Genomic DNA, 24701 nt, shown 5'->3' with positions numbered 1-24701 from the left:
GAGTTTGAGCTAGAGTCTGAAATATCTCTTTCCTTTCAATTGTTCCATGTATAGCTGATGTTAACAAGTATAATTTATCATCTTGTCATGTACAAAGGTAGCAGCAAACACAAATTATCCCAGTTGTTATATACCTGGAAACACCATAAAGTGTATTTAAAGTTAAGTTTTTCTTATGGAGTTTTTTGGGATTACAGTTCCCCAAATGGATGAGGTTTGGCATAAGACAAAAGCACAGCCCTAAAAGAATAGTCATCTCGAATGGCAAAGAATGATGTGTGTGTGTTTGTGTATGACAGAGAGAGAGAAAGAGAGAGCTAAATTGTCTGCTCTTCTGCTTCCCCTCATCTTCATCATTATATGGATTAGGATTAGTATTCTGCCTTTTCTCTTTAAAAAAAAGACTCAAAGCCGCTCACAATAAAACCAATACAATATACAAACATTAAAATGCAATTAAACATGAACAGTATTAAAAATAAACAATTAAAACCCTTAAAATCAATTAGCTATTTCTTAATTTGAAAAGCATAGCCAGTAGTACTAGGCTCAGTAATTGGAAAGTACCTCAAAAGTTAACTTATTCTTCTCTTTGTCTCCAAAAGGAAAGGGCTGATTCACAACTTCCTTCAAGTACTCTTCTACACATTCCATCGTCAAAGCAAATTTCCTCTTCATGTCATTTCGTGAAGAATCTGTGAAAGAGTCATACCTATAAAGCAAGACAGCGAACAAAAGCTAGATGAATAGAATATAGGAGGAGGCTGAAAGCTCTTGATCTATCATTATTTGTGAATACCGTGTTTCCCCGAAAATAAGACAGTGTCTTATATTAATTTTTGCTCCCAAAGATGCTCTAGGTCTTATTTTCAGGGGATGTCTTATTTTTCCATGAAGAAGAATTCACATTTATTGTTGAACAAAAAAATGAACATTTATTATATACTGTACAGTAGTTGCCATCACAAACCAACATAACCAAACCAGACAAGCTATGACTCCTGTCAAGAATTTCTTGTTACTACTGTATAAATATAAATAATATAACATTTTAATATATTATTACCATTATTTCCATGTACAACTGGTATGTACATTTACCGATCCTGCAAGTTCTGATGTTTTGTTTGGCGGGTGCCGAGCATGCTTCCAAACAAAAACTTTGCTAGGTCTTACTTTTGGGGGAGGCCTTATATTTAGCAATTCAGCAAAACCTCTACTAGGTCTTACTTTCTGAGGATGTCTTATTTTAGGGGAAACAGGGTAACAAGTCTGGGGAGAAAAGAGAAGATAGTTGATATGTCCCATGGACTTATGAATAAGCATCCCAAAAGAATTAGAAAAGAGGCAGCATGAATAACAGTACAGATGCCAGCAACAGGGTTTTGTTTTCCTGTGGTTTTAACTGATTGCAGTTTTGCTATCTGGTGTTTATATAAAACCTAGGATAGTTTAAAATCAAATGGATTGATCAAAGTTAGATCATTTGCCCTGTTGCTTGATCACCTTAGAGACATTATGCCTGCCACAAAAAATGTAAGGCCCTATAAAAACATAAATAAGCAAGGCAAGAATCTAGGTAGATGGAAGTTCTGTTTTCACTTCTATGCTCTTTGAATAATAGGAGCATTTCAATATTGGATTGAGATCTATTAAAACCTTACTCATCCATGAAGTGACCTAGACCAAGATCTCTATGCCAAAGTTCTGAATTTACTGGTGTTAATAGCAGCAGCAGCAGCAGCAAAACACCAGTATCCACATGGTTTGCTGTGGAATGGGAGGAAATAGGCAGCCAAGACAGCTGTTCCTTCAGTGCTATTACAATGGGAATCAACACCCTCTTCTCTCCCCCAGGTTTCCCCACCAAGATGTTTCCCCTACCACTAGTATCAGTGTTCTCAGATGTATCCAGATCCCTAGGAAGCATGTGAGAAGTAAAAGTCTCTCTCACCATTCCAGCAAGTCTGGAAAACTTTGCTGGCTCTGATGCAATAAATCTTTCAGCGTTGACCAGCTGATCTTCACCAGCTTTGGAGGCAGCCAAGGGATAGATGTAGCCAATGGTATACTGGTGGGTATCCCTAATGATGTAGGCCTAGAACTTAACTTTTTGGAAGGAGATGCACTCATTCTATATTTTTGGTTAAGTCACTTAGTCCTGATCTAGCCAGATATTTTAAATACTGAACATACCCATGCTGTTCCATACTGGCTTATAAATTTAAATACAAACCTATGTAAACATAAATGCAGATTTCATATAGTACTGGCTCTAAGAAATTATCTGGCTTGAGTATTCATAGCACAAAATTATGTGCCACATTCTTGCAACAAGGCAACAAAGCAGTTCATGATCCAAGCAAGATGGAAGGAGGTTTCACCTTCCATCACTAAAACCATATACTCTCCCTTTAATAACATAATCTCCCTGATCTCTAAAAGCCAAAATGGAAAGAAATTAGGGGTGTGCAAAATTCCGGAGGTCAATTCAGATTTTCAGATAATTTCAGCGATTTGGCAGCCGAACCGCCGAAATACGTTCTGGGAAGGACTCTGCCAAAGCCTTACCGGAACGAAACATGAGCCGCCGAATCTTTCGGCTAAATTTGGGAAAGATTGGTTGATTTGGACTTATTTTTTCATGGTAATAGTACTCCGCTGCCCCAGGGGAGGGGACTGGTGTAATGATGACAAGAAGAAATGCAGTTTTTTCCTCATTAGTCTAGCCAAAGCCAATCAGAAGAAGAAAGCGAATCACATGGCTTTTGGCCAAGCTGGTCTATATATAGCCTGTGCAGAGCTCCTCCCATTTTATGGCAAGGTGGTGTGCTGGGGAGAGAATGTGTGGCTCCATTGGCTTCTCTTCTCTTGCCTTTGTTCCTGTGCAATGCTGCTGCCTAAGATTCAGGACTTAGAGTGCTAGAGCTAACTTTTTGAAAATTAAATAAATTCTTTTTCTTTCAACATCATTCTTATCTTGTCTTCTTATTATAACTTTTATTTTCCAAATTCCGCTAGGGAGGTGTGGGTGGGCATGCGTTAGGGGTAGAGGGCTGTGAGCTGAAAGAGAATTTTGAGTTTTTTATTTTATTTTACTCTGCTAACAATAATAGGATTTTATTTTTTTAACTTTTTTTGCTTTTGAAGCTTGAAGTGCCAGCCCTACCTACCTACCTACCTTCTTTGCAGTTTGTGTGCATGTGCTCCAGCACCAGCAGCCTATTCCCCCTCCTCACCCAAAATATGACTGAAAGACGAGCCTTGCCAGTTTTCCCACTAGCATTAATAGACCGATTATTCCCAAAACCAAAATGGAACTCTAGATCCAGAATTACGAATTCTTCTCCTAATCTCCCAAAATCTTCCTGAAAACAGAACAGGGTGGCCCCCAAAATTCGAAACAAAAACAAAATGGATTTCTGCCATTTCGCACACCATTAAAAGAAATCTAAATCAGTAAATGCCACAAGCTACATTTGTAACTGTGATATATTTTTACTGAAGTGCTGCATTTAATTTCTCAGAAACAATGAGAATTATCATGTTATCAAGATATAGAAACTGTTGTCCCTGAGACTCCTCTAAACTGGCACTATATTTTGTCCCAAATTTCTAGCCTATAGAATATAAAACACTGAAAATCATTCACATCCATACTCTTATATTTGCTGTGCTCACATTCCCTCCCTCCTTGAACTCCACAATAGTATTTTTCTATGTGGTCAATTGAAGTTTTAATTTACTGCAATGAAACATATTAGAGGAATAGAGGGGAAATTTCATTTGGGGGCAGAATTCTAATATGTGCAGGCAATGCCCTCATTCTTTACTATATCCCTGATAATTGAACCCCCAGTCCATTCTAAATCTACCATAGTCCAGTGTCTTTGAAAGAGAACTCACTCATGAATGGTGATCTTGGTAGGAATTTCAGTCCACAGCCTGGCGTACTTCACAGGTACCACTGTCTCTTGAGGATCTCTGTCCACATGCATGTGCAACATGAGACGGCAGAAGGAGGCACGCAAGTCATAAGGCAAGCTTTCATCTGACATGCAGCGTAGGATCAGATCCACCGAGAGCTGAGTGGAAATCTGGTTAATAGCTAAATACTGGCGGTCCAAGCACATCCTGGCAAAAAGGTTTAATTGATACCTAAAGATAAGAAGAAATTAAATACACTGTCATTTCCATTATGCTTTGTTGCGGAAGGACCTACTTAAATAAATATTACAAAAATGCATCAAGTTTTTAATATGTGTGTGGCCATTAAAGGTTTTCACTTGTTTATAAAACAGGGACCCAGCATTACACAGAATGTGTAAGAGAGCTTTCCTAAATCCTTGAGCTAGTCTAAAATCGAATTGCAATGCATGCAGTCTTCTGTCCTGCTTTTATACAACACTATACACTATCTCTAATTAAAATGATACAGACTGCAAATGCACAGTCAGAAGATAATGCAATACTAAGCCAGTTTATCCAAAAATAAGTCTTGCAATGTTCAGTGGGGTTGACTCTCATGAAACTGTGCACAAAATACAGACTTTCTGTTGTGCAATCAATTCCAGCTTAAATAAAGAACTCATAACAAGCATCTGCAGGTCATCCACTGACCAATTCATGACTTGTTCTGGTGATATTCCTTCTTCGGGAATATATTAAAGCTTTCAGTTCCTTCAAGGTTTGGTTTAATTCGTCAGTATTCACACCACATGAACTTTCATCAGCACTATGTGTTAGACAGCGCTCTCTGTATTCTGATATTCAGTCATTGTCAGATTCATTGTCATATAACATCCATGAACCTAGAGCATTGGTTATTTCCATGTCATTTATCTAACTACTACTGCCCTATGGAACTGACTTTAAAAAAAGAAAAGAAAAAGAAAATACTGATTATATTTATAATTTGTGGTTTGGGTTTGTTTTTTTTTACATAGTCCACCATTGGTCCAATGACTGATATGATCCATACCAGAACTGCTGACATTTACAACTGCTATCGTTTCAAGGATCCAAGATTCCTAACTGAGATTATAGTAGCAGATTCTGACCATGTTAAGCAAAACAACATCACGGCATTTTATAGTCCAGTCTTCATTTCATACATTTTTTTCAGTCATTGTACCTTCGAGTTTACTTCACCGTCTAATTTAAAAGCAATGTAGAAGAGCACTCAAAGGGGAGATTTTTCTATTGATCCTGAATGAATGTTGAAATTGGGTCTCTACAGTTTTTGTGATCTTTACAGTAACCAGTTGAGTGCTTGAATTGAGCCCAGAAGCCCAGAGGTTGCTAATGTATCCAGAAAAGATGGAACGAACATCTAAGACAAAACCATGTCCCTTGGGTAATCTTGTTTTTCACCGAAGGAAAAAAATAATTTTACCTGTAGTAAGTCAGGACCTCTAGATCAGTTTTGGTGCCCTCTTTCGCTTCTTGAGCAAGATGCCTGATAGCTTTACCATGAGGTTCCTTGTTGCTGTCAATCCAGTAGAGCCAAACCTCTTCGTCGTCCATGTCATCAGAGAGGACAGAACATTCCAACGGGTTTTCCATTTGCATGGAAACCAACCTTAAAACAAGCAGTTCATGTGACATCTCCTAATAATAAACACTTCGAGTGAAGCAATGCCATGAATGTAAAAGAGATCTCAATTCACTTACTTGGTCTGAATTAGAATATCAGCATTTCCTGGGCTCAGCATATATTTACAAATAAGTTCCTGTGTGACTGGTATTGCGGTTGTGTTAGAAACACATAAGTCTGATAGATAATCCAAGAACCTTCAAGAAGGGTAATAAAGAAGAAATAGGGATAAGTCATGCTCTATGTGTTTACAAAGAAACAGCAACAATGTGATGATCAAGATAACCCTATCCTTGAAACACTGACCATAGATATATATATATTATACTGGGGTCAGAATACAACAGGGTGCTTATGACTGGGCTGCTTTTATAAGCAAAACTGAGGAGAAGGATATGATTCTCCTACTGTGTATCCTCAAAGTCTGTTCCAATGTCCCTGGAAACACTCAGAGATCAGTTATTTGTACAGTGTGAAGGATAAGAGGGGAAGGCAAGCAAATTCTGTCCTGTTAGCAATTGGCTTTAGATTAAAGTGTTAATTTGATGGAGTCCAGGAGCTGCTGTTGATGCTACCATATGTTCACATTACAAGCCTGCTTTAAAAAATTATAATTGTAATGCATACATGAATAAATATGAGGACTGCTGCAAACCTTGGCTCTCGATTCCTCCTGAGTAAATTCACAAATGTTTCTATTTCTTTAGCTGTGATATGTTTCTCTAGTAGCTTCCTGTTGTTGTGCAACAAAGCTGTGATGGTATCTTCTGCCAAGATATCATAGCCAATCTGGGACTGCATGACGCAGAAGTTCTTAGCAATGTATTCCTGGAAGAAAATCCCAGAGTGGTTTGTCAGACAGATGGAAAGAGTGTAGGATCCGCATTCCCCTCTCTCAGTTGTTGATAGTTTTCTTTGTATCAACAACATTTAGCTTGCTAAATAGGTAGATAAAAGATAGTTGTTCCCCTTTTTCCAGTACAGTTTCTATCTTGCTCTTTCAGGAGGGTCTAAGATCAGCAATAAGCATGATAAAAAATAAAATAGTGAAATATTGCATACCAGATAAATTCTGCACACAAAATGTAAACCTAAGGTGAACCTAACACAGGAGTTTTATGGGACTGAGAGTATATGATTTGCCCAAGGTCACCCTGAAAGTTTCCATGGTTGAGTGGGAAACTTAACTCTGGTCTCCAGAATCATACTCTAGTGCTCAAATCACTACAACATGTTGGCTCTCAGACTGCTAAATACTTCTCCCCAAGATCCTAGGATTCCATAGATTGCTGCCATGGCTGTTAAAGTGGGATCTAGCGCTATAATTGTGTAGTAGCTTACCTTGCAGCTAGCTCTAAGAGAAGGAGGCCTCTAGGAACAACAATCCTCATTTTTGGAAATTTTTCACCCTAACGGGGCAATTCCCACCCCCCAAGATGCTTGCTTACACATTGCCTATACTTACTACCCTGAATGTTACTGCTCAAATATATTACACTGAAAACAATGAAGAATGTATTCTTACTTCATCTGAATGGCCATGACAGCAGAAAGGAAAGAAATGACAAAACAGACAATTATCTCTCAAGTACACAGGACACACCAAAAGCTCTTTATCCTAAGGGATTTATAAATCAAACCCCGGTGGCGAAGTGTGTTAAAGCACAGAGCTGCTGAACTTGCGAACCAAAAGGTCCCAGGTTCAAATCCCGGGAGCCGTGTGAGCGCCCGCTGTTAGCTCCAGCTTCTGCCAACCTAGCAGTTTGAAAACATGCAAATGTGAGTAGATCAATAGGTACCACTCCGGTGGGAAGGTAACGGCGCTCCATGCAGTCATACCAGCCATGTGACCTTGGAGGTGTCTACGGACAATGCTGACTCTTCGGCTTAGAAATGGAGATGAGCACCAACCCCCAGAGTCAGACATGACTGGACTTAACGTCAGGGGAAACCTTTACCTTTTTTTACCATCTTAGATTGTGTCCAGAAGACCATTGAGAGTGAGCACTGATAACACTTCATTATACTGGATTAAGATTTATAATTTACAATGTTTCTCCTCTACTCCACCTCTTCTCTTAAAGAGCATCTTTACATGTTCCATCATTATTCTTTCATAGTTATGAGCTGTATTGAAGCCGACAACGGTGTCTTGAGACACCTTGGTGGCAGGACACTAGCCCAACAGCCCGGCCATGCCGATGCCAGTTTATTACAGCTAGGCATGGGCTCCAGTTCCAAAAAAAAGCATCAACCGCATGGTAGTAGCATCCTTTTCCTGGTTCTGAACCATGTGACTTGTAAAGGAACCCAGGAAGTGCAACACACACACACCCTGCTCTTCCCACATTCTGTCCTAATCATAAAGGAAGCTCAAGTAGCTTGTCTAAACAATCAGCAAACAGGGGTCAGATCCATCTTCCCCTGCTCCTCCAGGTCCAAACAATACAAGCTACTAGATGTGTGAACTGATCCAAAATCAAAGCAGTCCGAAGTCAAGGAAACAAATCAAGAAATGCATTTGGAGATGATCCAGAAGAGTAGCAATAGCAGGTTTGAGGCAAATACACAAAGGCACAAGCAGGCATTGTAAGTCAGTGTCCAAACAGATAATTTGTCCACAACAGTGAAGTGCCGGTGCAGCTGCTTGATTTATAGGTCAAGTTCAGCTTCTCAGCTACTCCTTGATTAATGAGCACTTCTCATAAAAATGCCAAGATCGCCTATGTCCCTCTCTTTCTTGGCATCTTTGTAACACTGTACGTATATCTAAGCTTTTTGGAACTTTCTGGGAGGTGCTTGCTTCGGATTCAGCCTCTGGAACTTCCCAAGGCCACAAGGTAGGTGGCGGTTGGGCTTGCTTTAAACTCAGCCACTGGCACTTTCAACTGCTCTTCCAACCGTCCATGTGAAAAAGATCTTGGAGTGGACAACATGGAGCTAAACATGACCCAACAATGTGATGCAGTAGCTAAGAAAGTCAATGAGATTTTGGAATGCATCAAGAGGAGTATAGTGTCTAGTCAAGGAAAATAATTGTGCCTCTCTATTCTGCTTTGGTCAGACCTCACCTGGAATAGTCTGTCCAATTCTGGGCACCGCCATTTAAGAAAGACATCGGGATTCAAGATGGATGTTCCCACTGCCCCAACATGGGTGCAGATGGAGAGGAAGCCAACGTTTCCCCATACTCTCCCTTTTCTCTAGACCCTGGCAAGACTGTTGCATATGTCTGTGTGTGTGAGTGAAGAGATCAGGAACATGTAGTTATGAATAGAATAGAATATAACAGAATACAATAGAATAGGTTTATTATCATTGTGCTATTGTACAACGAAACTAAATACCTTCCCCGGCACACACTAAAAAACAACACACCCATGAAAACTGTGTTCAATTCATGTGATAGGCAAAAATGTTAAGAGGTAGGAAGGGGGAACTTCTCCTTGCCTGGGAAAAATACTTCAAAGTATGAGACAAGAAACATCCTATCATGAACTAAGCATCTCCAAGACTGGGTGAAAATAGTCTATGTATAGCAGGCAATACTGGAACATCTTGACACATTTGCCCCATCAAGAAAGTCCCAAATTTCAAATCTATCTAATCATGCAATAGGGGGTGTCAGTTAGCCTTCTGCACTGTCTCGCACTACTGTATTAGCAGAATTTAGACTTGGTGTCATGAAATGAGTAACACACAGCCTCACTGAATGAAAATATGAATCCCATAATTTTGACACCCTGATCACGCAATGAACCACTTTATCTCTATCCACATAAAAATGTAAGACTAACCTGATTTTTTCTATAGTCTTGCTGGGAATGCCGAAGGATTCTGTAACAAAGCCTCAGCATGTATTTGTATGGCGCATACCTCTGGTCTCCCAGATCTTCAAGTCTCAGCATGGCTCCTTCTCCTACTTTGTCTTTAAAGGGAGCTTTTAAAATTCCAAATATCTGTATACATGCACACAAACAAAAACAAAGTGAGAATTGAAAGTGTGAACAAACTCAGAGTCTTCTATTCAATTCAGCAAACGCCATATCAAAGGATTATGTGGAACCAAGATAGATGCAAAATGTTCGCCACCATTACAGTAAATTTGGGTACTACTCAAGGGAAACATCTCTCTAGGTCTCCAGCCTGATTCTATGGTGATCCTCTGGTGGACCTTCCAGCAGAAGTTGACCATAAGTTATAACGTGCATTTCTATGGTATTCAAAACTCTGTGCATACAAGTATAACTATGATTAATGAACTTCTATATATATAAAAGGGTAATGAAATTTCGGCCTAGGACAAAACAACAAAACTACACATCCCAGAAACACTAAACTTGGCAGCACAACCCCTCATCCATACTACTACGTTCATACAACAAAAAGCTCCAGCTACTCCAGAAAACGGCCAGGCTTTGAGACTGCAAGGCTATTCACTGCTATTCCACCTGGACAACAAAGGATTCCCATAAGCCACAGCAATGCGTGGCCAGGCAAAGCTAGTGCTTTATAAATGAGCCTAGTGTACATGTAAAATGCTGAATAAAGTGTGCACTATTAATAAGATATGAAACTTGATAGGTAAATTGGATTCCAAATCCATTTCCTCCTTCAGATTCTTATTTCATATACAAATATGACTACAGAATCTATACTTTGTGGATGGATTTTGCAGATTTTGATATAGTCTTCTCTACAATATTCAACTGTTATGGGATTTTTCTAACATGTTCCTTCTTCAAATACATAGCTAGCCTCAGTGCACATAGCAAAAGTCTTAGGGCAGAATTTATAAGACTTTGTTGTTGCCATGAGCCTTCAGGTCGACATCCCTATCAAAGAATTTTCTAGCCAAGATTTATTCATTGTAGTCAACGATTGCCTTCTTCTGAATGTAGCCTACAATATCTGGAGGGCTCCCTTTCAAGCATTACCCAGACCTGACCCTGTTTAATTTCCCACATCGGACATAATCCGGTGCCTTCAGGATATTTACACATAGCACTGTATATATGACCCATATTTGAAAGGACTATGTTGACTAGAGGACTGAGGAAATTGTAATCCAAAAACTTCTCCAGTCTCTGCAAGCAACCATTACAAAATTGGGAATAGCACAATAGTATTACTGGGAAGCAATGGCAAAATAAAAATAGCCATGAATATTTTATAAGTGGGACAGTATCCAGTGCAAATGAGTAACACAGTATTCTATATATTTCATGAGGAGGAGATACCATCAAAGTCATGTATTGAGATATATCTTTACAAAACTCAAACAACCAGCTAACATGAAGAGGAGAAAACACCTAAACAAACTGAGATGGCACTGCAACAAAATGCCAACAGCATATAAACTAAAATAATGTTTATGTTTATTCAAAAAACAGAAAAAAGATAAGCAAGAAGAAAGGCCACTCTAAACTGTCCTGAACAGTTTCTCTTCACAGTTTTATTCACAGAATGATCTTTTTGGCTTCATTCCTGAAGCATCTCTTATTCCTGACAGCAAGGAAAATAGTGTACATCTCTTAACAGAACCTGTTTTGCTTATTTTTAAAAAATCACTTTGTCCTTCTGAATTTAGCAAGAACTACTTTAGCTTCACAGAAGAATATGCCCTGTATTCAATATTATGGTAGACTACATACCTGTGCCAATATATTCTGTTCCCTCATTAACTTTTGTCTTTCTCGGTTGGCCTTAATGACTACCACATCCAAAACTTCCTGGCCATTATTGTGCACATCAGCGACAAAGAAAATGAGATCTTCCAACAGCTTAGTTACGAACCTAGGTTCAGGCAGAAGAAATGCAGTTCACTAAATAATAATGACAAATTACTTCCACATAACCTTGACCTCCATATGTACTGTTTTCCACCCTGATTTGTAATAATTATTGTTGACAAGACTATCCAGACTTTTTTCATATAATTATTAAAGCACAATATACTTTTCAACAAGTCTTGTACCCATAAAAGACAAATATGGATAGTGTTGTCAAACAAGTCACTGTGGATACATTCAAGTGTATTGCCCATCCAAAACTCTGTGCTATGTGACATCGTTTTTACTAAACAAAACCCTGAACAAATAGTCTGCAATCATAAATTCTAGATGCACATAACTAGACACATATCAATTATGAAAGCATATTCAAGCTAAAATCATTTGACTAAAAATGGTCTGTCAGGGAAAAAGGAAAAAGAGGACACAAGGTAAGGATCACTGACCTTCTTTCATTTTGGGTTACAGAGCCATTTTCTAACTTTTTCACTGTTGATGCCAAAACTTTGTTGGCATCATTAGCAAAATCCAAATCTCTAACTTCAGACAGAGGAACAGAGACAATAGCAAATGCTTCCTTGTCTTCTTTCGTTTGACAGGTTCCAATCTGTAGTATTGGGGCAGGGGAGGAGAAAACATCCAAAATGTTGTTTATTATTTTTTAAGATTTAGCACTCATCTTACAGCTTGCAGTTCATTTTTGTGCTGGGTGAAAGGCAGCAGAGGATTCAAGGTAACTCTCATTGTGATGTACAGGGAAAATCTCACAAAGAAAGCTATATACAGATTGATTATTCCTAATCCAGAATTTCAAAACCCCAAATACTCCAAAATCCAAAACTGTCCACCTGGGTGGCTGAGATAGTGACATTTGATTCAATGATTCAATTGATGATTCAATATGCACAAACTTTGTTTCATGCACAAAATTATTTAAAATATTGCATATAAATGTACCTTCAGATTATGTGTATAAGTGCATATGAACACAAATTAATTTTATGCTTACACTTGGGGCCCATCTCCAAGATAGTTTAGGTGTATGCAAATATTCCAAAATACAAAAAAATACAAAACACTTTTAGTACCATGTTTTCTGGATAAGGGATATTAATGCATATTAATTAAAATAAATAAAACAACCAAACACATTAAATTACCAGAAGTTAAAACAGGCATCACAGGAGAATCTATAAACATCAGAGTTAAATCTATTTGAAAGTACAGTAGAGTTTCACTTATCCAACATTCGCTTATCCATCATTCTGGATTATCCAACGCATTTTTGTAGTCGATGTTTTCAATATATCATGATATTTTGGTGCTAGATTCGTAAATACAGTAATTACTGCATAGCATTACTGCGTATTGAACTACTTTTTCTGTCAAATTTGTTGTATAACATGATGTTTTGGTGCTTAATTTGTAAAATAATAACCTAATTTGATGTTTAATAGGCTTTTCCTTAACCGCTCCTTATTATCCAACATATTCGCTTATCCAACATTCTGCCGGCCAGTTTATGTTGGTTAAGTGAGACTCTACTGTACTACTTAGAGAAGAGGAATTGGAAGAATTGAAATAATTAAAAAGTCTTTTGCTTTTTCATAAAACAGGGAAGAGTTAAGCAGAGAAGTAAGGAAGAAATTCCCCATATTCACCTTTAACATCACTGGTCTTTCTTCATCTTTGTCTATTGGAATGCTGGAACTGGTGACCCACGTGTTTGTGCAAAGGTGTCTCAGCCGAACATATGAATTCCTGAAGAAAAACAAAGCCAAAAAAAGCTCAGATAAAACTGACTGTACATTCTTTGAACATATCCTACAAGGCTCTGCAAACTTAATTTAGAAGTAGCAGTGACTGGAGGCTCTGTAGCACAATAAATCCACTCCAGGTTTTACTCTGAACATTAAAGGAACATTAAAGGAAGCCGGGCTGTGGCACAGGCTGGATAGCAAGCCAGCTGCAACAAATCACTTTGACCAAGAGGTCATGAGTTCGAGGCCAGCCCGTGCCTGCGTCTTGTCTCTGTCTCTGTTCTATGTTATGGCATTGAATGTTTGCCTTTATGTGATCCGCCCTGAGTCCCCTTCAGGGTGAGAAGGGCGGAATATAAATGCTGTAAATAAATAAATAATAAAAATACTCAAGGTGCTCAACTGTAGTTTCTCAAATAGCTTCAGCTTCTTGGGTATGTCTTCCAAAAGTTCAGATTAAACCAGTAACTGTCCTAATCATAACAGAACTTCTCATCATACTCTGGAGCTGAAAGGAACAGCTATGTCACACACAATAAAGCAACCAACAGACAATGGTCAAACCCAATTTTCCACCTGTAGAAGAATAACATGGAATCTTTGTACTCAGTGTAGCAAAAGCATAAAGAAGAGGAAGAAAAACACTGCACTAGCCTCCCCCCTCCCTTCTCTCTGTTCCTCTGTCAGGACTTCTGCCTCTGTCCCTGAAGGGCAAACAAGTGGAGAAGGCGAAAGAAGGTTATTCCATCTTCCCTGCCATACTTTGGGTGACTGAGCAACACCCCTTCTGGCAAGTTGGTCTCTTTTCAAGACAACAAGAGTCATCAGGTCCACCAAGAAATTAATCCCCCTACAATGATTATTTTTCTTTCAGTCCTAAGATTTTAGCATTGTAGCAACTTAAAATTTAAGTTCAACATTTAAAATATAATTTAGGAAAGGGGGGCAGGCAAAATTATATTTTGAACAAAATAAAAAATAGTGGGAGAGTGATTGTATGGGGGGGGGATTGACAGAGAGAGAAAAATGAGCAAGCAGTATGTTCATATTTGTACAACTATTCATCTCCTTTAGATTATGGGTTCATCCATACAGGCCCAAAGACCAGGACCTGTCTCTGTTTTACTGGAGGCATCCAAACAATGCCTCCAGTAAAACCAAATTTATTTGGAACAAAGCAGGGTTTCCCTGCTTTGTTTTGAATTAACTGAACACCTGGCTAGATATGGGTCTTAGGTAAGATCCGGGTCTTACAAAGCGTGGACCCAGTGTGGATTGGGTCGGAGGACCACAGCACCCAATCCCTGGGCCCAATTCACACAGCCATCTTGGCTTTTCAGGCTCCAAAAGCCAGAAAAACCAAGAGGGTACCCATCCCTCCACAAAAATCCCAAAATAACCCCTAAAAAGTTTTTAAAACTTACCCGGCCACCATTATGGTCCTCCTCGGACTTTCCTGGCACAAGGAAATGACATCATTTTCTCGCTCCAGGAAGGTCTGGATAATGGCAGCTGGGTTAGTTTTTTAAGCTTTTAAGGGTTATTTGGGCGGGGGTTCTTCGAGATGGCTTCCAATCCGGAAAGCCCAGATTTTTTAGGTGGGGCTGGGGACAAAAATGTACATCAAAATGGGTTTTTAAAACCCACTTTGGTGTGCATTTCTTGGGTGTCTGGGAGCGCCCTACATGCACATCTATAAAGAGCGCTTAGGTTCATGTACATACAGAATAGCCCTGATCAGGATTAACCCAGGGAACTTAATGCATGGTTAATACTCCAGGTTAACCTAAGTCAGGGGAAAGCCCAAAATCCTGACCCAGGATTTAAGTTTTCCCCTGACTTAGGAACCAGCTGTCTGTCTTGACTGCCATCCCATGTTTCCAGGGTTTGGGCATCCTGGGAACATGGGATAGTAGCCGCCTGTGCCCCAGTCCCTAGCAATGAAATGTCATCTACCTTCTTCCTTCCTGATGTTAGACATCTGGTATGCTCACATGTCTAACATCAGGCTGCATGTGGGCATATCAGAGAAGAATGGAGAGCAGAGGGGAGGCTTTTGTTTTCCTCCTCCTTCCCTCAGCATGCCATTGCTTTGCTCTGGCAAGGGGGGTATTGTGTCGCCGCTGAAGACCACCATGACATGGGCATCAAACTATGTTTGACATTGCTGGGCAGTAGGCACTCCCTTCTGCCACCCCAACAGGTTGCAGTCAGAGAAGATCAAGTGGGAAGCAAATCCAACAGTAGCTGAAGGCCCACTTGTTTGTTTCTTTCCTTCCTTTTCCCTTTCATGCCATGCCTTTTTAGACTGCAAGCCTTTGAGCTGCCACTCTGTGGATCCTCGTGGCTTAGGAGCAGGATAAAAATGAAATAAATAAATAACTTGGCTGGGGTAATAATGTTTAAACATAAGATACCAAGTAGCAGAGGTTTTTGAATTCGTTACCTTGATCTGGTCTGAGGCCTGAATTTCACATTAACATTCTTCTCACTAAAATATGGGCATGGGTGCAACACTTTGTCACACATAAAAGCACTTACTCTTGACAATTTTGACCAGTTTTTTGTGGAGGAAGTGACTACTATGGATGAAATGCTTTGCACAACTGGTGTAATTTCAAAGATACAACTTTCTAACTCCCATTTAACTCTTGCTCTGATATACATATAGTCATTGGGACTTTTATCTCTGGAAATCTTGTTTATTTTGTAGCCGATTAGTTCAGTGTTTCATGCATTTCTTGTTTGCCTGTCCGACATCTCTGATGTCTCTTTGAGGAATACAACTTCCTTTTCTAGTAAAATCCCTATTGGGCAATTCTGTACACAAATACAACGTGGGTGTGTGTTTGAAAACGTAATGTTTTATATATGCAACAATACCTTGGAACCAGGCAATCGGCTCTCTGAAGAGTGGTAGCATCCAGTTCAAAAAGCGAAGCAATGTCATTTCCATGTGGCACAGACACCAAAGTGAACATAATCTTCTCTCCTGCCTGACGCTTCTTTTTTGAAGTCAGAAGTTCATCGTCTCTTTGCTGATGAGGAACAAAGATTACCTAGTTTACACAGGATTATACTGCAAACTCCAATATACAATGGAATTTTAGATTTATTTTCTCCTATGCAGCACAGAAGGAGCAATCTGCCTCAGAGAGGCTGCAAGACAAGTTGCCTTTAACACAGAACAGTTTGTAGACCAATGAAGAGCCTCTATGAGGCTCAGCACATGATGCGCCAATCCTGCTGAGTGTTCAACAGAGCCCTTCAGGCAGGGCTACCAACTAAAAAGCAATAGTTTTAAATGAGGACAAAGACAGAGAACAAAGAAAGGAAGGAATGGTGAACCATCAAAGAATCATTTGTTCTTGTCTCCCCACCACTCCCAAGGGCATTCTCCCTGGCAGAAGAGACTGGCTGGGATATGTGCTCCATTCATATCAGTCCTACACTCTTCACTGCTGAAATGATGTATACGAACAATCAGGAAGCACTTATTAAAATTCTCAGCAAGGTGCCCAAGGTCCTGCTGGATACAGACTGTCCCCAGATCAAAACAGAAACAAATACAGGTCATAGGCTACACATCCTGGACAACCGATTGAGGCAGACTTATAATTTTGTATTGCTGAGGCCAGGACTTATAAAACAAGGCCTCACCAACTCAATATAACAATGACTACAAATTACAATCTGCATATAGAAAAGACTATCACTGAGGCCCCTTCCACACTGCTCTATATCCCAGGATCTGATCCCAGATTATCTTCTTATCCCAGATTATCATATAATCCAGTTTAAAGCAGATAATCTGGAATCAGGTCCTGGGATAAAGGACAGTGTAGAACAGTGATTCCCAAAGTGGGCGCTACCGCCCCCCGGTGGGCGCTGGAGCAATCCAGGGGGTGGTGATGGCACCTATTAGGACACGGGGTGGGGCCACAGGAGGGGCGGGGCCTCTTCCCAAGTGCCGGAGACAGGGCTGAGCAACTGAGGCTCCTGTTAGGACACACAGGGGACGGAGCTAGAGTGGGCATGGCTTCTTGCCAAGAGCCCGAGACAGGGCTGAGAATCTATACCTCTCCTGAGGTGCTTGTTGGGACACAGAGGGCGGAGCTAGGGGTGGGGTCAGGGCCTCTTCCCAAGAGCGTGAGACAGGGCTGAGCCTCTATACCTCTCCTGAGAGGGCTTTTAGGACTAAAGGGCAGGGCTAGGGGTGGGGGCGGGGCCTCTTCCCAAGAGCGCGAGACAGGGCTGAGCCTCTGTATACCTCCCCTGAGGCGCTTGTTAGAACACGGGGTGGCATATAGAGGTCCAGCCCCATCAGGCACTTGGAAGAGGCCCCTCCCCCTCCTCTATCCCCGCCCCCTGTGTCCTGGCAGGCGCTGCAGGACAGGGATAGAAGCTCAGCCCTGCCTCAGAGCTCAAAACTCCACCCATCCCAATCCTGGCCGCCCATTTGTGGCCCCGCCCACCTCCCCCTCCCAGCCCTGCATCTTAGACTAGAAGAGAGGCTCAGCCCTGCCCCCTTGAGCAGAAGCTACACCCACCCCTCTAAGCCACGCCCCCCTTTCCAGGGGCACTGAGACATATTTTTTCTGGAAAGGGGGCGGCAGGCCAAATAAGTTTGGGAACCACTGGTGTAGAAGGAGCCTCTTTTCTTCACCTTATTTGCTTCCCTTCTATGTAAAGTGTTCCCTCACTTATCGTAGGGGTTAGCTTCCAGGACCACCTGCAATAAGTGAAAATCCGCAAAGTAGGGACACTATATTTATTTTAATATTTATACATTATTTTAGTAGTTATACATTATTTTAAGTCTTTATCAATCAATCTCCCCCTGTTGCCGCTTGGGCTCCTTTTCTCTCCCTTTGGCTTCTCCTTCCTCCCTTCCTTAGGCTGTAAATTGAAATGTTTATGATTTATAATAGTCTTTTAAAGTTTATTGAAAAACCGCAAAACAGCGAATCCATGAAAAGTGAACCATGAAGTAGTGAGGGAACATTGTACAGCCATCCATCAAATTCTTTCTCTTCTTCTCTCCTTCTTCCTCCCTCTCTCTCTGTTTTGTTTTTAGACTGGGATTATACGCAAATTTATTTCTTCCTCACCAGAAATCTGAAATAGTATTAACTTCAGAAATCTGAAGTGGTATAAGCTCCTTATATTTAGCGATAATTACAACATGGTGGGAAAGTGGATAAAACAACTTCATTCCTTTAAAAACAGAAGTATGATACCTTGAGTACTTCACAAATAGACCTGGTGTTCTTTGTTTAAATGAATACATTGCGCTACAATGCTGGTGAAATTTAATTTAAGAGCTGCAGGAGTTTGAGAAACGTCTGCTAAATCAAGTATAATCTGCTATATTTTGGTGTTAAAACTCCTTCAGCAGGTGCTCACGAAGTAACAATCACATGCAGCTGTTAATAGAGCTCAGGGGCCCAATAGGTTAGGTTGGTTCCCATTCATTTTTTTAAAGTCTGTACAGCAAACAGAGCACCTTAATGGGCAGTCCATTTCTGGAATGGTAACAGAGTTTAGCAGGAAGCATATCAGTGAGCACTCTGTAACAACTTCCCTTGTTGATTCATTTGTGATTCATCACATTTTCTTGTGAGTCATTGTAATTTGCACATAGACATCACGTTGCACAATTTGCTGAGTGGAGGGGGTGGAGGAAGAGACAGGGACATTCTGTAAGAAACAATATATACCTTCCCTGAGCTGATCCTGACTGGTGTTCATCAAGAGAATAATAAATAATCATTCCAATGGCTCAGGCATTATGCATGTGCATGCACATGGCTTTCTGTTTCCCCTTTGGAAAACCTTAAGTGGTTTGACTACTGCACACTCATACATGTGCTGCCTGTTTAGAGTTTTCCTATTAATGTTTGCTTCTCTGACTTTATCGGCAAGCTACTTCCCAGCTGAGTCTTCAAACAAACAGAAAGACAGCAACGCTAGTCCTACATAGACTGACAATTTAATTAAGAGCATGTGCTTGGCAAACAACTTACAATGCAAAAGTGTGTGAAAAATGACTCCCTGTAGACTTAAGGATCTCAGCAGACAAACCTGGAAGCTGAGCTTTCTTTTTTCCTATTTGCATTTCATTTTATAAACAAAGTCAAGACAGAAATCGACTCACAGTCATCTTTATGTTGTTTACAGAATTTGCTCGATACAACACAGAATCACAGAAACTTGCCACAACTTCATAGTCTCTAAAACTTCACAAAACAAAACCAGAATAAGTGTAGCCAAGCAACAACAGAGTGTGATCAAAGCGGCAAAGGTTATTAAAGCTAGGAGAAGATGTAAGAAAGACTTTGCTTTTTCCTGAACCAACTGAGAAGGGCTTCTGACTTATCCACTCCTCTTCACCATGTTGAGAAATGGAGTGGTATAGCATTAATATGCAGTTTTAGAGTTCAGTTTATAAAACCTGGGGAATATGACTGTACAGCCAGGAAATATAAAGATGGAAATAATTGAATTCAGCATATTTTCATAAACAAAAATAGGAAGGTGCACAAAAGATTTAAAAGTTTATACAAAATGGTGCCATAACCTGGGAGGAAAGGGGTGGAATGGGGAAGAAGAATAGATTACTAATGCAGTCTTTGCAACTAGTGTATAACAGCATGCTATAAATCCAAATCCAACCCGGGGAGAGCGCAGATGAGCTCTCTCTATCAGCTCCAGCTCCATGTGGGGACATGAGAGAAGCCTCCCACAAGGATGGTAAAACATCAAAACATCCGGGTGTCCCCTGGGCAACGTCCTTGCAGATGGCCAATTCTCTCACACCAGAAGAGACTTGCAGTTTCTCAAGTCGCTCCTGACATGAAAAAAAAGCATGCTACAAGGCTAGCTTCATAATATAATGTAAGAGAGGAACTAGAGTGGGTTGCCCTCTTTGAACTGCATACATTGCTTCAGGTTTGGAGTCATCATGCATTCCTAGGATTTTACTAATTCTTTCCATGAGTCTCTTCATTAAGATGGTTTCAAAGGGCAGGACACTATCACTGCTTTTTAAAATAACCACCATAACCATAGAGACATAATTCAACATGATGGGGTGACTCCCATCTCTCCTTTTTCCGTTTTACAGATGGCTTCCATTTTGACAATTAATAGTTTCATTTGACTATTACATTACCAATTTTGTTCTTGTAGACTGTACTCAAATTTGTCAGCCTTATTCTGACTAACACAAATATGCATATGTTAACAAAAGAAACATCTCATCTGCTTCCATAAGTCTGGAAGGCTTTAGAGCATCAATATGTTTTCATTCAACCATTGTATGTTGAAAAAGTTGTCATTTGGTGACTGATAGGTCATGAAAACTATGGATTGCTTTATTAAAAATGAATGCGGCACAACAATTGATTGTCCTTATGTATGACCTATACACTAGTTTCTAACAGACCTCACAACCTCTGAGGATGCATGCCACAGATGTGGGCAAAACGTCAGGAGATAATGCTTCTGGAACATGGTCATACAGCCCGGAAAACTCACAGCAGCCCAGTGATTCTGGCCATGAAAGCCTTCAACAACACATACAGCATAATGTACTTCAACAGGCTCTAGAGTTCTTAAGTCAACCCTAATCCACTTACCACCATATTAACTGTTAGTTTAAAGATATGGATAGCAGCAAGCTACTATCCATTATTATACTCTGAAATAACTGTAAGGAGACTCAGTGTCCATCTACAATGCCATATAATCTAGTTTCCAAATGCAGATTATCGGCTTTAAACGGGATTATATGAGTCGACACTGCCATATAATCCACTTTAAAGCAGATAATCTACATTCAGAAACTGGACTAGATGGTACTGTAGATGGGGCCTCAGTCTGAATTGAAGCATAATAAGAGAAATAGGAGGCTGGTTACTTTGGCTGCAGTTCCAAACACTCTCCTATATTCTGAGTTGGCCTGCAACTTATATTACAAAAAAGTGACCATTGAGTTTTGTGATTCAATGATGTAACAATGAAGTGTCAGAAAATTCAGGCTTGTAAAAATGGTTGTTAAAGAAATATTAATCGCTGCCAGGATAGCAATACTTTATACAGAGGAAAGAAAATGAGCCAACATAAACTAATAAAAGTGGCCCTCCTATTAAGTGTGGGCACAAATTGTATGGAAGTTGTAGAAGAGCCCTTCCTTGCTCTGGAATGGTTCCAATTAATTTCAGTGAAACTGGCTTAGGAAAATTGTCTCCTCCATTATGCCCTCATTCTTTATTGCCAAGGACAAGCCATCAAAATTTAAACTCTTCTGCTCTACTAATTAACAGGGTAATTTTGACTATTTTTTGCCACATAATGAAGACTTCTCTACTCAGACAAAGATTTGCTTCTTGAGTTTTATGCAATGTATTTATAATACTATCTACTTAGTTTTACTATTTTTAATGTCATTGTTTTTTATGGATTAACTGCTGATGGGTTCTGTGAGTGATGGGGCATATGTTTCTTCCTTTTTTCTTTTTTTGTATACTTTTTATTGTGATATTTGAAAGAAACATACAATCTTCAAAATTCAACAATCCAAATATAAATATTATTTCTCCTGTCCCACCACCTCTCAGTTCCCACCCTTGAACCACCACCCATTATTTCCGACATATGGAACTAGCATCTAACAAAAATCTGTTCTTGTCATTACACTAATAAATCCCCCATTCAGCTATTTCAAAATCTATTTCTGTCTTTTTTTAAAAAATACCCAAAAGCCAGTCTCCATTTTCTAGCAAATTCTCCTTTGTTTCCTCCCCTTATGCCATTAGAGATCTTGGCCATTTGGATATACTCTACTACATTTCTTCTTCAGTTCGTAATAAGTAGTTCTTTTTCCCCCTTACAAGATTTTGCTATAATGATTCTTACTGCCACATTAATTATATAGGGCAAATTTCTACATCTTCTTTGCCAATTTCTGGGTTTTTCTTTATCTTCTTAAGCCCCTTCCACATATATAAAATCCAACATTATCTGCTTTGAACTGGGTTATATGGCGGTGTGGATTCAGATAACCCCATTCAAAGCAAATATTGTGGATTATCTGCCTTGGTATTCCGGGTTATATGGCTGTGTGAAAGGGCCCTTAGTAATCATTTTGTTGGTTTCTTTAGTCACCCTTTTCAACAGCCTTTTTACTACCATACAGGTCTACCAAACATGGAAGAAGGTGCCTTTCTGCGTTTTTTATCTCCAACATTCCCCCCTTTGGGATTTATCAATTTTAGCCATCAATTCACTGAGTTATATAACTTCTATAGAACATTTTATACATGTTTTCTCTGATAGAACCCTCTATAGAAAATTTCAATCCTTTTCCCATAATTATTCCCAATTATCCAAATCTATATTTTTCAAAAGTCTCTGGACCAGGAAATCATTACCGTTTTTATTCAATTATCTTCCAGGTTATACTCTAGAATATATCTGTATAACCTGGAAATTAATCTTTTGCTTTCTTTCCCCAAAATATTTCCCAACTCTGATGGGGTTTTTTAACAAACCCAATTTTATTGTCTTTCCTAAATATATCCCCCCCAGTAGCACAGCGGGTTAAACTGCTGAGCTGCTGAACTTGTTGACCGAAAGGTGGTGGTTCGAATCTGGGGAACAGGGTGAGCTCCCGCTGTTAGCCCCAGCTCCTGCCAACCTAGCAGTTTGAAAACATGCAAATCTAAGGAGATCAATAGGTACTGCTCTGATGGGAAGGTAACAGCGCTCCATGCAGTCATGCCGGTCACATGATCTTAGACGTGTCTATGGACAATGCTGGGTCTTCAACTTAGAAATGGAGATGATGTTATGGTTGAGCCTTCGGGCTCCGGTAATAGAAGAAGGGGTCATAAGACTCCTCGAGAGTCAGACTCTTTCGAGGAGCGTGAAAGAAAACGGCTCCGGGATTTGTTTACAGACCCGACAGATGAGGACTCATTTGAGGGTTTTTCTGAGGGTTTGGAGGAAGAGATGGCCAGCTCGGAGGAGGACGACATGGAATGGACTCGTGTGAGGGAGGATTTGGGTGTTGGGGAAACAGGCAATGAAAGCATGGGAGGTGATTGGCGGGTTGCAGGATCAGACCCATGGACTGGCTGGAGGGATGGAGCGGGATCCACAGCTGGGGATGCTGTGGGGCGTAGTCAAAGGTGCTTAAGCTCTGATGAGGATGATGATGTTGGGGCACCTGGAATTGGGATGGCAGCTGACAGCGATGATGAGCTTGAACTGGGATAAATTGGGGTTTGGGACCAATGTCTAATTGCGTTGGGCAAGGTAATCTGGACGGACGCTTGGGCTTTTGTTGGGGAACTTCCTGAAGACGGGTGTGATTCGTTACTGGATACCTTGGACCTCCGTCGTCTTTTTGACGGGCAATATCTACTCGCACTGGATTGACGCTGGACTGACTGACTTCGATTCCGGATTATCCCTTCTGCTGGCTATCGGTGAGACCTTTGGATTTCTAGACGACTACGCTTGGCTATTGACCTCTGGACCGGATTGGGACCCTGCTGACTGCCGTTACCCTGACTGCTGTGCCTGGACCTGGATATCGTTGGCCGCTGAACCTTAAACTGAATCCTGACTACGACCACGCTTTTCGTTCGCTGCAGGAAGGAATAAACAAGCCTGGTTTATTCTCCTGCTGTTTCTGAGTAGCAGAGAGGAATCTGCTACCAGTCTGTTGTTTACATTCTGACTCCTGTTGATCCTCTTTTGTTTGCATTGTTTGCCAGGCTGAAGTAAGCACTTTTGATTTAATCCGGATTATACTTCTGTTTAACCCGGTTTATCCCTTTGAACCGTTTAAGCTCAAACTGAGGTGTTTTTTGTTACTTATCACACTGAAGTCAAGTGTTTGCCCTGTTCTTTGTTTCCTACGGGCGTTTTTAGTTCTGTAACCTCAATAAACTGAGTTTTGTTTTACTCGCTGGCGTTCTGTCTGTGACAGATGAGCACCAACCCCCACAGTCGGACACAACTAGTCTTAATATCAGGGGACAAACTTTTACCTTTACCTAAATATATCCTGTAATTGATTATTAGAAAACCAGTTATTTATCCCTAACTTTTCTCTTCCTTTTGGTCTCCATTGTAACTTTTCTTTAATTAGAGATTCCCTATAGGTTCTCATTGTATATTGGTTTTAACACTGCTTCCAAAGGACATAGCCATAAAAGAATATTCTGCTCCATCCCTTCCTTGCATCTTTTATATATCGCTAGAAGGCTAGCTCTTATGAGATGCCTACTAAAATCTTCATCAGCCTTCTCTTTTCCATAGCATAGATAGACATGCCAACCAAATCTTGGATTGTGCCCCACTAGACTAAGTAAAGATCAATTTTCTAATCTTATCCAGTTCTTTAGCCAACTAAAGCATGCAGGTTCATAACAGTATCTAAGATCTGGAAGCACTATTAGATTTCTATATGCAATTCTAGCCTTTTTTCCATTCCGTATATATTTTACCAATTCTTTTCTCAAATAATGCCCCAGGATTCCT

The 24701-nt window shown here is 40.2% G+C and overlaps 1 protein-coding gene across 3 annotated transcripts in view; it reads right to left on the bottom strand.

Annotated features, from left to right (window-relative positions):
* The window catches only part of itpr2 (inositol 1,4,5-trisphosphate receptor type 2), a 277201-nt gene that overhangs the window by 177605 nt on the left and 74895 nt on the right, over window positions 1-24701 (bottom strand). For all 3 annotated transcript variants that reach the window (XM_003221489.4, XM_062981778.1, XM_062981777.1), the window contains 10 exons: window positions 16032-16186; window positions 13050-13149; window positions 11835-11995; window positions 11251-11392; window positions 9394-9555; window positions 6252-6424; window positions 5674-5793; window positions 5396-5581; window positions 3907-4158; window positions 568-712 (listed from right to left, as the gene is read on the bottom strand). In XM_003221489.4, coding sequence (XP_003221537.1) covers window positions 568-712; window positions 3907-4158; window positions 5396-5581; window positions 5674-5793; window positions 6252-6424; window positions 9394-9555; window positions 11251-11392; window positions 11835-11995; window positions 13050-13149; window positions 16032-16186 — 1596 coding nt within the window. The remainder of the gene's footprint in view (window positions 1-567; window positions 713-3906; window positions 4159-5395; window positions 5582-5673; window positions 5794-6251; window positions 6425-9393; window positions 9556-11250; window positions 11393-11834; window positions 11996-13049; window positions 13150-16031; window positions 16187-24701) is intronic.

The sequence above is a fragment of the Anolis carolinensis genome, chromosome 5, assembly GCF_035594765.1.
Source record: "Anolis carolinensis isolate JA03-04 chromosome 5, rAnoCar3.1.pri, whole genome shotgun sequence".
In the NCBI taxonomy this organism is placed as follows: Eukaryota; Metazoa; Chordata; class Lepidosauria; order Squamata; family Dactyloidae; genus Anolis; species Anolis carolinensis.
The sequence above is the reverse complement of the archived record's forward strand: the minus strand, read 5'-3'. Positions and strand labels throughout refer to the sequence as shown.